The sequence below is a fragment of the Natrix helvetica genome, assembly GCF_964273705.1.
Source record: "Natrix helvetica genome assembly, chromosome: 6".
Taxonomy (NCBI): Eukaryota; Metazoa; Chordata; class Lepidosauria; order Squamata; family Natricidae; genus Natrix; species Natrix helvetica.
In genome coordinates, this window is record NC_138553.1 from 5209492 (window position 1) to 5225508 (window position 16017).

Consider the following 16017-nt stretch of genomic DNA (forward strand, 5'->3'; position numbering starts at 1 on the left):
AGCAATGGAAAGTTTCGTACATGTAATTCATTCTGAAACGACTGTCATACAGAATTATACATACCGTATTTTTTGGAGTTTAAGACGCAGCAAGGTTTTGAAGAGGAAAATTTTTTTAAAAAAGTTTTTGCACTCTGCAAACCTTACAAAAACGGCTTGTTTTTCGCAAAAATGGGCCCGTTTTTTGTCAAAAAAAAAGGGCCTGGATAGCCTTTAGGAAGCTTATAGAGTGCTGCTGGGGGCTGTGGGGGCAAAAAACAGGCCGTTTTTCATTCATTTCTGCCCTCCCCAGCCCCCAGGAGGACTCTGGAAGCCTCCTAAAGGCTATGCACAGCCATTTTGGTGAAGGGGGCAGAGTTTCGGGAGGCAAAAAATGCTGTATTCAGTGTATACGACACACCCAGATGGTGCACCGTTAAGTACAAAAAGCTACTTTTGGGGATTTAATACAATTTTATTGCCTTTATAATAGAAAAAAGAACAAAATCTATATAAGCCAATCTGCTTATAGGCGTCAAGTGTAATCAGATCTTCAAACCATTGATTGAACTTTCCAATGTTACCTGTAAATTCTAAAAAAAAATGCTCCCTTAAAGAGAATTTGATATTGTTGGATTGTTTGATTTATATTTTTCTTTTCCTCCTTGAATTATCCACACTATCCAACTTTTTTTTAAAAAAAATAGAAGCTGCCTTTCAAACTAACACTTCAATTTAAAAAAAAGGAAGACACTGAATATTTTGAGATATGGAATCTGTTCTAGCGATGGTTAAATAAGAGAAACAGAAGTTAGAACTTTTAAAAATTACAAGAGAAAGATTAATTTCACTATTAGGGTTCATTATTGTAACTTATTAATTTTGATTAGTATTAACAATTGATATGTATTAATATGAGGGAAGAGCACTGTCATTATGAAATTACTACTAGATGATATTATTATTAGTATTATTTGTGGTTAATCTTTGGTGAGATTCACAGACTTTGGGACTGGTTGGTAGCTCAACAGCTCGAGTCCTAACCCAAGGACCTAGGAGCTGTTAAGGTAACATCGGAGGATATAAGCTGTTCCAAGCAGGGTGGTTTTTTGTAGAGTCAAAATGTTCAAATCCGATAAATTTAGAATTTCCAAATAGCGAGGTAGCCCTTTAGGTATTGCTCCAAGGGCTCCAATTACAATTGGGACAACATAATTTCTTTTTCCACAGTCGCTCAACCTCAATTTGCAAGTCCTGGTATTTTGTGATTTTTTTTCTTGCTGCTTATCTTCAATTCGTGCATCACCAGGTATTGCAATGTCATTGAACCAGACATCATCATCATCATTATATTGTTGTTGTTGTTGTTGTTATTTCATTAAACATGAAACTCAAGTCAACTGAACATTCAAAAATGTGTCACAAATTCCACTGACTAGTGTTAATGGTTGATACGGGTTGCTGCCAGCGTCCTAAGTATCAACCAAGTACCTTCTTAAAATTATTTTATTATATATTTTATTCATTAAACATGATACTCAGCCAAGTGAACATTCAAAAATGCATCACAAATACCAGTGACTGGTGCTAATGGTTGATACGGTTTGCTGCCAGCGTCCTAGGGATCAACCAAGGACCTTCGTAAAATATAAGATGTTCCGAGTAGCCCAGTTTTTTGCAGTTCCGCTGGGGTTATTGCAGGAAGCTGCAGTTTGTGGATGTACCTTGTAAAATTCTTGGACATGGTACGTTTTTCTTCTACAGTTTGATGGATTTGCAATAGCCCCCGCCCCTTAATTTTTCATGGCAGACACAACCTGTCAATGTCACTTCATGGATGTAAAGCGTGATACATATTCCATTATTATATACTTTATTCATTAAAAATGAAACTCAGCCAAGTGAATATTCAAAAATGCATCACAAATACCAGTGACTGGTGCTAATGGTTGATACGGTTTGCTGCCAGCCTCCTAGGGATCAACCAAGGACCTTCTTAAAATATAAGATGTTCCGAGTAGCGCAGTTTTTTGCAGTTCCGCTGGTGTTATTGCAGGAAGCTGCAATTTTTTAATGTATCTTATAAAATTCTTGGACATGGTGCCAAGTGCCCCGATGACAATGGGAATCACTGCTACATGCTTCATCCATAGCCATGTAGTTTCGATGGCCAAGTTTTATTATATTTATTATTATTACTACTATTACTACTATGAGTATTACTCAAAAGAATTGTAAACAGACAACACACTGTTTCTATTGATTATGTTGCTCCTTCTATTTATATTATATTAAATAAAATAAAAAATAGAACCCACCTTTGCACAGCCCGGAAGCTTTTAATGGGTCCTAGTTTTGGAGTAACGAAAGTAAGGAGACTGGGATTGATTGGCGGAAGGCAACAGCTTAAGCGGGGATTGGCTAGAAGGAGGGGCGGTTCCTGAAGAGCCGGTTCCTGTCTATAGAGATAGGAAGAATAGAGAGCAGCACTATCCAAACGAAAAGGCACAGCAGGCAAACTAAAGGAGGGAGGATTGGGGGGGGGGGGGGCATTTGCTGCTTTTTAAACAGGATGGGTTTTTTTTCTACCTTAGGCTGCCTTTTATAGAATCTTGTAAACAGCTTCCTTATTACGTAAAAAAAATGAAGGTGTTTATGGAATGGAATACAGAATAGAATAGAGAATACATAATAGAATAGAAATTGAATGGAATAGAGAATAGGAATAGAAGAGAATAGGAATGCAATGGAATTGAGAATAGGAATAGAATAGAGAAAATAGAATTGGAATAGAATAGAGAATAGAATATAGAACAGGATGGAATAGAGAATACAGAATAGAATTGGAATAGAAGAGAATAGGAATAGAATAGAGAATAGGAATAGAATAGAATAGAGAATATAGAATAGGAATGGAATGGAATAGAGAATAGGATGGAATAGAGAATACAGAATAGAATTGGAATAGAATAGGAATAGAAGAAAATAGAGAATATGGAATTGGAATAGAATAGGAATGGAAAGCAGAATAGAATAGAATAGAATAGAATAGAATAGAACGGATCTCCGCTCCTTCCGTCAGAAACTTAAAACCCACCTGTTCCAGCTAGCCGGCCTGGCTTAATTCCAGCCTTCCCACCTCAGCTTTGGTTTTTAAATTTTATGATTGGTTTTATGGGTTAGTTTTAATTTTTATAAATTGTACAGGGGTTATTTAATCTACTTTTAACGATGTATATTATTGTTTGGATGGGTTTTTTAAATTTATACCTGTACACCGCCCCGAGTCCCTCAGGGGAGAGGGGGCAGTCTAGAAATCTAATATAATAAATAAATAAGAATAGAATATAGAACAGGATGGAATAGAGAATACAGAATAGAATTGGAATGGAATAGAATATAAATATAGAATACGAATTGGGATAGGATAGGAATAGAATAGAATTCTTTATTGGCCAAGTGTGATTATACACACACGTTGTCTTTGGTGCATATGCTCTCAGTGTTTCCAATGGCTAAAAAATCAGAGCTACTCCATCTGAGAATTAACAAAAAGCCGGACAGCCAATGAAAGGCAGCTAAGGTGTTTTCGGTTAACCGATGGAGGCCATCTAAAAGGATTCCCCTCCACCCACCACCTCTCGGCAGCCAAGATGGGGCCCATCTAACGAAAGATCTTCATGCACGACCTTTGTAAGGAAAGAGCGCCTCAGGAACGGGAGCCTGGGCACCTCTACTATTTCTATCTCTACATTTTCTATCTCTACGCGCCCCCGGAGGTGGGGGGGGGAAGCGCTTTAGTTTCTCGCGAGAAGATTCCCCCGATTCTCATTTTTTTCCCGTGTCGGCTTTCAAGCCGCGGCAGCGCCGGCGGCGGCGTCTCGAGCAATGGGAGTGGGGAGGTGAGGCGACCGCACTGAGAAAGAAAGGGGGGCGGCGGGAGGGGGGATGCCCTTTCTGTAGCTGTTCTTGCGCGCGCTTCCCAACCCCCCCACCCCCGGAGTAAGGCGTGGTGTCACTCCGGCCCCGTCACGCCATCTGCTCTTCCCCCCCCACACACACACCTCTCTAGAAGGGGGGAGGGGAGGGAAAGAAAAGCGCGGGCTGCGATAGCCACGCCCCATTTATTGTGCTCCATGCTCCCCCCCCCCCCCCCCACACACACACCGCTTTTGCGGCTGAGGGAAATTCCCTCAGGCGCTTCCCGCCCTCCTTTCTTTTAAAATAGTGGCTCTTAAGAGCCTGGTTGACACCAGGTGGCACGTTGCCTTGGCACGTGGTGGTGATGAGGGTGCCCATTTGCCTCCACCTCTCTCTCCTCAGGACCACTTTGTTTATTCCTCACAGCCCCGGCTTTCCTGGTGGTCCCCCATCCAGGGCTGTCATAAGGCTTGATGGGCATAGGGGTCCCATACGAATCTCTGTTATGTTAAACCCTTCCATGCACCTTGTATCATATAAATAGAGCAACGTACGCATTACATTTTACTGCATTTTTTTAAAAAAATGTATACTAATGTGCATTCATAGAAATTAATGGGGGGTGGGGGGAATATATGTTTTTGATTTTATCCACCGTTTACATTTTTATTTCTGGGAGTAGTTGCCGCTACACTGCTTTGCCTGGGACCCATAAGGCTGTTAAGAGGGCCCTGCCTCCATCCAGATGCAAGCTGGCCCCAAATTTATTGAGCTTTTCAAGGTCAGCCAGGTGCATTTAGCCTCCCCGGTTCATATTCTCTCCACATAACGGAATAGAGAATAGAATAGAAAATATGGAATGGAATAGAATAGAACAAGGAATAGGAAATAGAATAGAAAATGCAGAATGGAATGGAAGAATAGAATGGACTAGAATAGAAAATACAGAATGGAATGGAAGAATAGAATAGAATAGAATTCTTTATTGGCCAAGTGTGATTGGACACAAAAGGAATTTTTTTGGGGTGTATATGCTTTCAGTGTACATAAAAATAAATAAAAAATACATTCATCAAGAATCATAAGACACAACACTTAGTGACAGTCATAGGTTACTAAATAAGCAATCAAATCATACTAGGAAACAAAATATAAATCGTAGGGATACAAGCAACAAGGTTATAGTTGTAAGGAGGGGGGGGATAGGTAATGGGAAGGATGAGAAAAATAAGGTGGAAGTTTATCCACAAAGCGAGTCTCCCCAACCCCACTTCTTCGTATTAAGAGATCCAGCACGAGTCCTTCGGGAGAGGGTGCGGCTAAGAAATAAATATTTATTATTATTATTATTATTATTATTATTATTATTATTATTATTATAGCAGCTAGGTTGAGACTCGACATAAAGCAGTATGCGGTACGCTTGCTTGTGTTGGGTTTGTACCTGCTGTATGAACTTGTTCTTGTGTTCTTGCAAATCGCATTTATGTTGCGGCTTATTCTAAAAACCATGGCCTGTTCAAAGCAGAGCTTAATAAAATGCAAACCCGGTCATGGGACTGCAGCATCCATGGTACTTAAAATGGCAGGCAATGGAAGCATGAAGGTATCTAAATAATCTTGAACTATTTTGCCAGCATGACTGGTTTTTTTTTTAGCAAGGATAATTCTTCCTCCTAAAGGCTCCCTTAAATCTGAATTGCATGGAAGTTCATTTTTAGAAATGAATGCTGGTGCACATTGTCACACCCAGGGATGATTTCCATATATTTATCTAGCGTTGCATACAGTGCATTACCAAACCTCAGGAAAAGAAAATAGTTCTACTCTTTATTTTTATCGAAAATATCCCAAAATTTACAAAATGTATAGAAGTACAGTATATGTCAAAATATTCAGCTTCTTCGGAGTCTTAGTTTCATAGACATATTGAAAAGATAGATGTCAGCTTGCACAATTTGCTGGTATATTTTGCAAGCCAGAATAATGGATGAACAATACTTCTGACAGCTAATTAATACAGTGATTTCAGTATCCTTCCATTGATTAAAATGTAGCTGTAAACGAAGGGTGTCAAATTGGCATCCCATGGGCCAGATGGGTCACATGCATGCTACATGCAGGCCATACCCAGCTCTGCAAACGGGAAAAATGTTGCAAAACGTCACATGATGGCAACGTGACATGGTGCGTTTGACACCCATGCTCTAAACCATTCTGTAAACTACATAGTTCTGCTTTCAACAGTTGTTGGTAGAGAATATTGGGACTTGAACCAAGTTCTGGAGTCTTTTGGGTACCTGACTTATCTCTTCTTAAAAAAAATGTATGACTTTATCCTCAAAATAGTGGGAGTTACATGATATGGTGTTTCTTTTTTTCCCTCTTGCAGATGCCCCGTCACTGCTCTGCTACTGGCTGTTGCACCCGTGATACACCTGAAACACGCAACCGAGGCATTTCTTTCCATCGGTGAGAAATTATTTTATTCTTTGCCCTTTGCAGACTCTATTCCCATATGAAGCTTAAAGTTGGTAGGATTAGGCTGTTAAAATTGCAACATCTCATCATCATAAAATCAAGCTTTGTAGGATCAGTGATTTTAAAGAATGTAAGAACATACACTGTGCCCTGCTGGATCAGACCTCAGGCCCACCAACTATACAAGAAAACTACTAGTCTCCCATTAGATGGCCTTCAAAGGTACTGTATTTCTCTCAAAAAAGAGGGTAAAAATCTGGATGCGTTATACACTGAATACAGGCCTCCCGAAACTGCGCCACCTTTGCAAAAATGGCCGTGCATAGTCTTTAGGAGGCTTCCACAATGCTCCTGGGGGCTGGAGAGGGCAAAAATGAGCGAAAAATGGGCTGCCTTTTGCTCATTTCCCCAGCCCCCAGGAGCACTCTATAAGCCTCCTAAAGGCTATGCATGCCCTTTTTTTTTTTTTTTTTTTTGAGAAAAAACGGGCCCATTTTCGTGAAAAATGGGCCGTTTTTAAGAAGTCTGCAGAGTGCAAAAACTTTTTAAATTTACCTCTTCATAATCTTGGTGCATCTTATACTCCGAAAAATACAGTAGTCACACTGCCATCAAAGCTATTTTACTTGAGATTGGGGAAAAAATATGCATAATCTTACGTGTGGCCTCTAATCTCCAATGAGTTAATCACTTAATATCTCTTCTCACAGATTGCCAAAGGACAATCCACGGCGAACCACATGGTTGGAGAATTGTCAGCGGAAGGACATGAGTGGGCAGGGTGTCTGGGACCCTGCCTCTAAATATGTTTATTTTTGCTCCAAGCACTTTGAGAAGAATTGCTTTGAACTAGTGGGCACCAGGTAGGCAATTGGAATAGTTGAAAAACATGAAAGAGCATGCAGAATTAAAGTAGACAGTTTGCAGTAGGACAGTAATGTACATAAATATAGACACTATCCTTCCTATGGTCCTTTCAATATACCTGTTCCCTCTGACTTTCATTCATTTAAAAAAAATACTATGAATATGGGAAACAACTCACTCATAAATCATTCTAATGGTGTGCACACACTCAAAGGATTACCTTGAGATGCATTTTAAAGCTGAAAAGTTAACCGTCTCATTCAAGTCAAGTTCAGCCTCTGGTAATTTTTGTAGGCAAATCTCCAATTTTCTTGGCAGCAATTTGAAAATAGCAACAGCACTTAGACTTTTATACCACTTCACGGTGCTTTACAGCCCTCTCTAAGCAGTTGACAGAGTCAGCATATTGCCCCCAACAATATGGGTCCTCGTTGTACCCACCTCGGAAGGATGGAAGGCTGAGTCAACCTTGAATCTGATGAGATTTGAACTGCCAAATTGCAGGCAGCCGGCAGGCAGCAGAAATAGCTTGCAGTATTGCACTCTAACCACTGTGGCACTCTGGCTCTTAAAATGGTTTACCATTGCCCTTTCTAGAGTTTGTTTTGATTTCTCAAACTTAACTACAAACCTAAGTGCTACAAGCACTCCCAGCTAGGTTTGTCTTATGATCTCTTGCTCATACATTCACTGGTCTGGTCAACAGCTATACCCCAAGTGAATTTAATGTGACAGCAAATCTTATTTTTATCCCATCTTTATTATTTTTATATATAATTCAATGTAGAAAACATACCTTCCTCCTCCTATTTTTTCCCCACAATAGCCCTGTGATATGGGTTGGGCTGAAAGAGTGACTCACCCCAAATCACCGAGTCGGCTTTTGCAGCAAAAGCAGGACTAGAACTCACTTCTTTCTTTCTCACACAGTCACATTCTCATTCACTTATCCATATCCTTTTAACTATGATATGCCAGGCACTAGCTAGAGAGGCAGGAGTTGCCACGTCTGCTTCCAAAGATGACTCAAAGAGATAGTGGGCTGCAGGGCCTAAAAGTCCTTCCTTTATTGATTCACAATACTGGCAGCAATTCTTGCCTGATTAGTTTTCACGTCTAGTAGCTATTGACAGAATTTGAGGAGAGGTTTCCCATGTTCTCAGGCCTAAGTTCAATTTTTTTTTTGTTTGGGTGACATGTTTTTCTTTATTTCTTTAAGGATTTGGCTCTTCCTTATCTATCTTCCAAACGATTTTTTTTAAACAAGATCCATGGCTTTTCGTCTGTTTGTTTCTATGCCTGCTTTATCTTTAGGTATGGCAGCTAGTGTCACATTAGTACTAACCAGACTTAATCCTGCTGAGCTTCCAGATCCAGAAAAGGTGAGACACATGTTTCTACCTGCTAAGATAGCAGAGAGTAAGGCTAAGGAAGGGAAGTCAAAGTGACCTGAAAGGTATTCACATTCTGAAAAATTAGAATGTGATTTCCAATCAGAAATCAAGGGGTATTTTTTTCTTTCCTAGAGTGTCAGATTCTTACCAGCTCCAGACTTGTATATAACACTAAAATGGAACTCTTCTCTTGCCCTCCCCACCAAAAAAAAACCCTGGTAAATCCATTTGAAAAAAATACCGTTTCTCTGAAAATAAGACCTCCCCAGATGATAAGCCTAATCGGACTTTTGAGCGCATGTGCTAAAATAAACCCTCCCCAAAAACATTGTAACAGAGCAGCAGCCATGAGGCGACCATGCTCGCTGCCTCCTGCACCTCAAAAATAATAAGTCCTCCCCCCAAATAAGGCCAAATCGTTATTTGGGGGGGGGGGGGTGTCAAAAGAAAATAAGACCTTGTCTTATTTTCGGGGAAACACGATAAGTGTGATTGAAATCTTGAAAGGATCTTGACTACTTATACTAGATCAAGGGTGTCAAACTGGATTTCTTTGAGGGCCAGATCAGCATTAGTTCTCCATGGGCCGGGGGAGAGGGGGGGGAGATGGGACGGCTGCCTGTGGCAGCACCATGCCAGCCAAAACAGAGCGCAGTGGGTCTGCACGCAGGACCCCCTGCACCTTGTTTTCAGTCTCCATGGCCTCCTGCAGCACTCTGCTGGTCAAAAACAGCCACACACGGTTCCATTTTCTGGCGGTTTGGGGGCAGTTTTCGGCCAGCAGAGTGCTACAGGAGGCCATGGAGACTGAAAACGAGGCATGGGGGGTGCACACGGCCTGTTTTAGCCATCAGAGGTACTGCAGGCCGGTCCTTTAATATTTCCAGGCCGGATTTAAGCATCCCGCAGGCCGTATCTGCTCCACGGGCCTTGAGTTTAACACCCTTGTACTAGATCAGGGGTGTCCAAACTTGGGAGCTTTAAGACTTGTGGACTTCAACTCCCAGAATTCTGGGAGTTGAAGTCCACAAGTCTTAAAGTTCCCAAGTTTGGACACCCCTGTACTAGTAGTATTGCCAAAACATATCATATATTTAACTTGATCATAACTTAACTTGACATTATTTCGATTCAAGATTTTGGGGTTGTAGATACCAAACAGAATTAGGAAAGGAAAGAGCTAATTATTTGTGCCCAAAATTAATTACTTTATTTAATAGGTCTGTACAAACTGGACAAATAATACTCAAAATAGAATGTAACTAGTTAATTCCAAAGCTCTCAGAAGATCTACCTTCTCCTCCAGCGGTCTACAGTCCAGATACCGGGGTTTCTGAGCCAGTAACAACTTTGATATGTGGGGGTTGTTTCTTTTGTAGCGGCTATCATCGTCTCAAAGAAGGGGCTGTTCCTACGATATTTGAGCTTCATGCAAAGCCACGCCGGAAGTCTAAATTAAACAGTTCCAAACTTGCAAAGTATCAACGGAAGCAGATGTGAGTCCCACTCTTCTGACCTCATGTCCTCTGTAACCCTGAATATTTACCGTATTTTTCCAACTGTACTTAAGCTTTTGGGAAGGAAAACGGAAAAAAATCTGCCTCTGCCTCCTTGCAGCAAACAGCAAATAGCCTGGTCAGTTTCAATATTGACAATTAGCTGTTCCGCAGGCTATTGCCGGCTCCGTCCACCCCATTTTCAGCCCGTTCCAAGCAGCAGGAGTCCCCACCTTTGCCGTCAAACAGGACACGTGGGAAACAGGATGCGCAGAGGCGGAAATAGGCGACAGATCACCGCAACCAGGAACAGATGATAGGCAATATTCTGGGAGGCCGATTCAACCGCCAATCAGGTGCTCATGCTAAATCAGGCTGTGTTGAAGTTGATCAGGCTGTTTGCTGTAAGGAGGCAAATTGTGGGGAGGCAGAGGCCGAAGGGTAGGAGGCGAAGGGTGGGCGGGGGCTTCAGCAACATTCGCTCTATAAGATGCAAAGACATTTCCACCCACTTTTGGGGAGGGGGGAAAAGTGCATCTTATAGACCGAAAAATACAGTATTTAGAAGTAGGTCTCAGTACATTTAGTGATGCTTACTTCTTGATAAAGAGTAAAAAGCATAATCTATTCAGCCATTAATAGATTAATATATTAATAGGTTTAAAAGGAATTTTGTGTATAACAGGATGGAATGGTGGAATCTGAGATTAGAACCAGAGAGAAAAATATTAAGTTAAGAATATTAAAAATGTGAAAAACATCAGTCCTGGAATGTAATTTCGTGGCTGAATTGAACCACCTTTTTCTTCTTGTTGCTATATGCATCCACATCATTTTATGGTAGTATGTTACAAAATATAACTCTAGGCTGCCTAGAAAATGCCTTGTTTCCCACGCCCAAGTTTCACTCCATATTGGCTCCTTATAGCCTATAGTAGGGGTGCCAAACTGAGTCGATTTCTTCAAGGGCCAGATCAGCATAGTAGTTCTCCATGTGGTGAGGTGGGGGAGACCAGACAGCTGCCTCCTGCAACACCCTGCTGGCCAAAACGGGGTGCGGGGAGTCTGCATGCAGCCCCCATGGCCTTGCTTTTGTTTTCACTGGCCTCCTGCAGCGCACTGCTGGCCAAAAATGGGCTGCACGACGCCCCATTTTTTAGGCAATTTTCAGACAGTTTTTGCTGCGTTTTGGGGCACATGGCCAGTTATTGAGCCCGTTTTTGTGCAGGCCTGTTTTCGGGTGGCAGAGTGCTGCAAGCCCTGGAAAATGAAAATGAGATGGGGGGTGGGGGGCACATGGCCCGTTTTAACTGCCAGAGGCACCGGGGCCAGTCCTTTAATATTTCCAGGCCAGCACTGTGAGCCGGATTTAAGCACTTGAGATAGACACCCCTGTACTAGATAGTATGGGCAGTTTTCGAACCCATATTCAGCCGGCAGAGTGCTGCAGGAGGCTGTGGAGAGTGAAAACAAGGCTTGTGTGTGTGTGTGTGTGTGTGTGCACAGCCTGTTTTAGCTGCCAGAGCCACCGCGAACCGGTCCTTTAATATTTCCAGGCTGGCCCCGTGGGCTGGATTTAAGCACCCCACGGGCCTTAAATAGCCCTGGCCTATAGGAAGAATATGTTTTACATCAGTGGTGGGTTTCCAATTTTTTTATTACCAGTTTGCTCGTGCGACACAGAAGCGGGTGGGCAGAGCCTCCCGCTGCTGGTACTACCAGTTCGCCCGATCCAGCCCAAAACGGGAGCAACCCACCTCTGTTTTACATGGGCCTCCTGCATCTGAAATCAGGTTTTCCTCTGCTGGTTACTCAGTGTCGCACCTGATGTAGGTAGCTATTACTTCTCACCTGACCTCGATTCTATCCCTTTTTCACAGCTGTGGCTGCTGCAATGCAGAGGAGTCAACTCCATTGGGTATGGATCTCTCTTGCTTCCCCATGCAAGAGCTGCCAAGTCCTGGGGCTGCTCCCACTACTGGTGAGCTTCGAAGCCAGCCGAATCTCCCAGGGTCAGAACCGGAGAATCTGGCCACTCTGACAGACATACCCCTGGAACAGTTACCAGCTGCCACTGGCCAAGAAGAGGCCTCTCCATCTCCAGCTCTCCCAGAACCTGTAGGGGATCCATCTCAACCCGTTTCTCTCTCACTCTACATGCTGCGACTCCCACCCCCAGCTGGTGCCTACATCCAGAATGAGCACAGCTACCAGGTGGGTAGTGCCTTGCTGTGGAAGAGGCGGGCCGAGGCAGCACTTGATGCTTTAGGAAAAACACAGCGGCAGCTGCAAGCTTGCCGGCGTCGTGAACAGAGACTCCGCCTACGCATCTGTGAGTTGCAGCGTGAACGGCGGCCACACAGTGCCGAAGCACATCGACGGTTTAAGGAACACCTGCAGGTCTTTGAATTGCAGCTAGTGAATGACATTGAATGACTTGCATCGGCCGAAACTTCACTTGCTTTGTGTGGTGGTGGTGGTGGTGTTGCAAACTTGGCCTGTCATATTTCCAATCTCCAAAGTATATTGTATCAAAACCTGGGGCTCTACAAACTTGGAATCCGCTTTAGCAACCCTGTTTCCCCTTCACCATTCGTGTTTATATTTGTACAGGAATATTTCTTTTGTATAAAGTGGATGTTCCCAACTCAGTTGAAAGATACCCTATTGCTGGAGGACGGATATTCAGGAAAGACAGTTATTTTGAGGATTTCATTATGGTGCTGCCCAAAAGGGGTCGTAGTATTTCTTTTTTTAAAAGCTGCTTGACATACTGAATTTAGAGCTTGTCGTGGTTGCCCAATAGAAGAGAAATCTTTTTGATGCTTTTCTTTAAGTTATAAGGCTGTATGATATGAAAATCTTACCAAGTATTACATTATCACAAAAAAACTACTTCCTAGCATATTCCCGCAGGTGCGGGGTTCACTTATTATCACAAAAAAATACCTCCCCACCAAAACTCAACAAAACCAATATATTTGCATGTATCATATTGCCAGACAAATATGGTAATGATTTAAATCTGAATTACATAAAGAGAAAAATTGGCTTTTCATTCTTGGTCCGCTGAGGGATAATTTTGTACAAGACATTTTAGCTGTTCTGGTATGTAAGTTGCTAGGCCATGAATTTAGACATAGCTTGAAGCAAAGCTAATTGCTGGAGCTGAGAGAAGCCTAATTTAAATAAAATTTCAGGAGAATACTTTAATATTGAAATAATGAAGAGAAACTTTTGGTTCACAAAATTATGTCAATCCTGTATGTTTTGAGTAAGAACTTTTCTAGATGTGCTCCTTACATAATACTTCTCGGAATATTTTACTCACTATACAAGATGTTTTGGATTCTCATTCTGTTTTGTAATTAGAAAACTACTTGCGTGCAAGAATCTCTTGCTGGATCAAGGGACTGATCTTCAGCTCTAAGTAAAATCATTTTAATATAATTTTATTAAGAAATTTGATTACAATAGTACTAAGTAAAATCATTTTCGTGGCTTAACGTACAAGTGGCGGCCTCATAAATAAATGCCTCATTGATTAGCTTTTACTTTTTAAAAGCAACCGCTAAGCCATTTTTCTTATGAAGGGAAAACTGAACATGTGGAATTCCACTCAGTTGTATGCTTATAATATTCTTGTTGAAGAATGCATAGAAAAAATTGTGGGGACTTATAATTTGTAGATTTCAATGTACTAATATTTAATATAATAAAACAAACTGAACATTGGGGTATCTTCATTTCAGCTAATATGCACCAACTTTCTTTTGTGGAAGTTTTATTTTGCATAAAGATCTTCAAATGAGTGTTATTTCCAATTAAAGGAACCTTAACAGAATTTTTGACATGATCTCTCCCCTAATTTTGAATTTTTTAAAGACCTGTGTAAAAAGTTTGTAGCCTCCTAGATATTGAATTTACTACAAATTATTACAAATGACAAAGTACACTTGCAGTATAGCTATATGTAGAAAACCATAAACTAAACACTGCTTTTCACAGTGTCCTGATCAACCAGAGGAAATGCTATGCTTGGCAAACACCAGAACGCTGAAGCAAAGAAGGTCTTATAAATCCATAAGTCAGTTAAGGTAGTAAAAGTTCTATACATTAAAAAAGTTTCCAGAAGAAAGCTTAAATTAAATACATACCAGGTCTTAATCTAGAGCAGGGGTATCCAGGGCGTGGAATGCTTAGATCTAGCCCGCAGGGGCCGCCCTGGAAATAGCGAAGGACTGGCCCACGGTGCTTCTGCCAGCAAAAATGGGCTCCCGAGCTCCCATTTCAGTTGTCACAGCCTCCTGCAATACTCTGCTAGTGAGGGCACGCAACCCTCCCGAGCTCTTTTCACTGGCAGAGGGTTGCAGGTAGCCAAAAATGGAGCTCGGGAGCCCGTTTCCGCTGGCAGAGCGCTCAGGCCACCAGGCACCCCTGACATGAATGACATTGAGCTTCCCCCCCCCCCCCCGAGGTCAAACACAACCCTGATGCGGCCCTCAATGAAATCGAGTTTGACACCCCTGATCTAGAGGAGTAGTCAGACCCAGGAAAGAAGACAAGTGGTTTTGCAGTTGCTCACACAGGATAAAGACATTATTTTCAGGGGTGAATTATTTCTCGAAGGCCTGCTCTAAGCCTCTAGACTACTGGCTCAGTTCCTATGCTAAGTCTGCTCAGTTTGTTTCATTTATCCATCATTTTAGAAAGCGTACAAAATAAAAGTACCAAGATACACAATAACTACAAAATAAATCTGTAACAAATAGGATAAAACCCAGAAAAAATGGGAAAAAATTGACATGGTTGATATGGTTAAGTCTGCCCGGGAGCTAAAACAATTTCTGTGTTCAGTAGAACATTGCTGCTAAGAATAACAGATATGGAATAAATAGAATTATAACTATAGAAGAGACTAGCAGACTTGGAAGGGACCTTGGAGGTCTTCTAGTCCAACCCCCTGCCTAGGCAGGAAACCCTACAACCCTATTCTTAATATAAAAGAATTGCTTTTATGTTTGATATAGTTACTTAGGAAGCATGATCTTTGCTTATAGCCGTGCTGAAAACAAGGAAGTCCACGCTGCTCTAGTTCAATATTTTGCAATCTTAGCCACTTTCAGATTTATGGACTTCAAAGTTGAGAAACAATGTTCTTAGTATTTGATAAAGTGATATATTTGAGCAAGTCTACATATGCCAGGAGGTGGCATTGTGGCTCAATGGATAAGATGCTGGATTTATCAGGTTATCTGAGGGACCGTCTCTACCTGACCCATCAGAGCGGGGAGACAGGGAATGTTATGGGTCCCATCCCCAAGGGAGATATACCTGGTGGGACCCAGAAGAAGGGCCTTCTCGGTGGTGGCTCCTCTCTTTGGAAGATTCATTCCCCCACTCTAATATTCTTCCGGAAGGTGCCAGAAGGTTCTGCCAATGGGCCTGAGCAACCCAGAGCGGGATGGAGTCCATTAAATGGCTCGGGTGGTTTGCTGTCACCTGGGCAGGGGTGGGTAATTTCGTTGTATTATACCATATTGATTTGATTCTTTTTGTTAGCTTTTATTGTTTTAAATGTGGTTTTATATTCTGTAAGCCGCCCTGAGTCGCCATGGGCGAATAGGCGGCAATATAAATGTTATATTCATCCCTCAGGGTGTGTGTTCTGTTAAGATACAGCCTGTTGTGCCTTTAAATGGCTTCTACTGTACAGCACAGTGAAGTTGCTATGCTAACGGCTTCAGAGTACTCCACAAGGGGGAAAATCCAACACAAGAAATTGCATTTGGTCGGGACATTTCCTCCCTATAATTAAATACCCAGACAACTCTGGGTTATCAGCTAGTAAACAAACAAACAAGCAAACCCGTTGGGCA

The 16017-nt window shown here is 41.9% G+C and overlaps 1 protein-coding gene across 2 annotated transcripts; it reads left to right on the top strand.

The window, feature by feature from the left end:
* Positions 1 to 3764: 3764 nt before the first annotated feature.
* Positions 3765 to 13968, top strand: THAP7 (THAP domain containing 7). Of its 2 annotated transcripts, none has more exons than XM_081958479.1 (5): positions 3765 to 3881; positions 6293 to 6372; positions 7092 to 7244; positions 10022 to 10138; positions 12019 to 13968. In XM_081958479.1, the coding sequence occupies exons 2-5, from the start codon at positions 6293 to 6295 to the stop codon at positions 12572 to 12574; spliced, it is 906 nt and encodes a 301-aa protein (XP_081814605.1). In that variant the 5' UTR covers positions 3765 to 3881; the 3' UTR covers positions 12575 to 13968. The 2 variants fall into 2 exon arrangements, with proteins under 2 accessions (XP_081814605.1, XP_081814606.1); XM_081958480.1 differs by lacking the exon at positions 3765 to 3881 and adding an exon at positions 4343 to 4450.
* Positions 13969 to 16017: the final 2049 nt, after the last annotated feature.

Excerpts from the sequence above, each read along its gene's own strand:
- THAP7 (XM_081958479.1), top strand. The coding sequence starts at position 6,293 with ATGCCCCGTCACTGCTCTGCTACTGGCTGTTGCACCCGTGATACACCT. Across the intron at positions 6,373-7,091 it reads CGAGGCATTTCTTTCCATCG|ATTGCCAAAGGACAATCCAC; the intron begins GTGAGAAATTAT and ends CTCTTCTCACAG. Across the intron at positions 10,139-12,018 it reads AAGTATCAACGGAAGCAGAT|CTGTGGCTGCTGCAATGCAG; the intron begins GTGAGTCCCACT and ends CCTTTTTCACAG.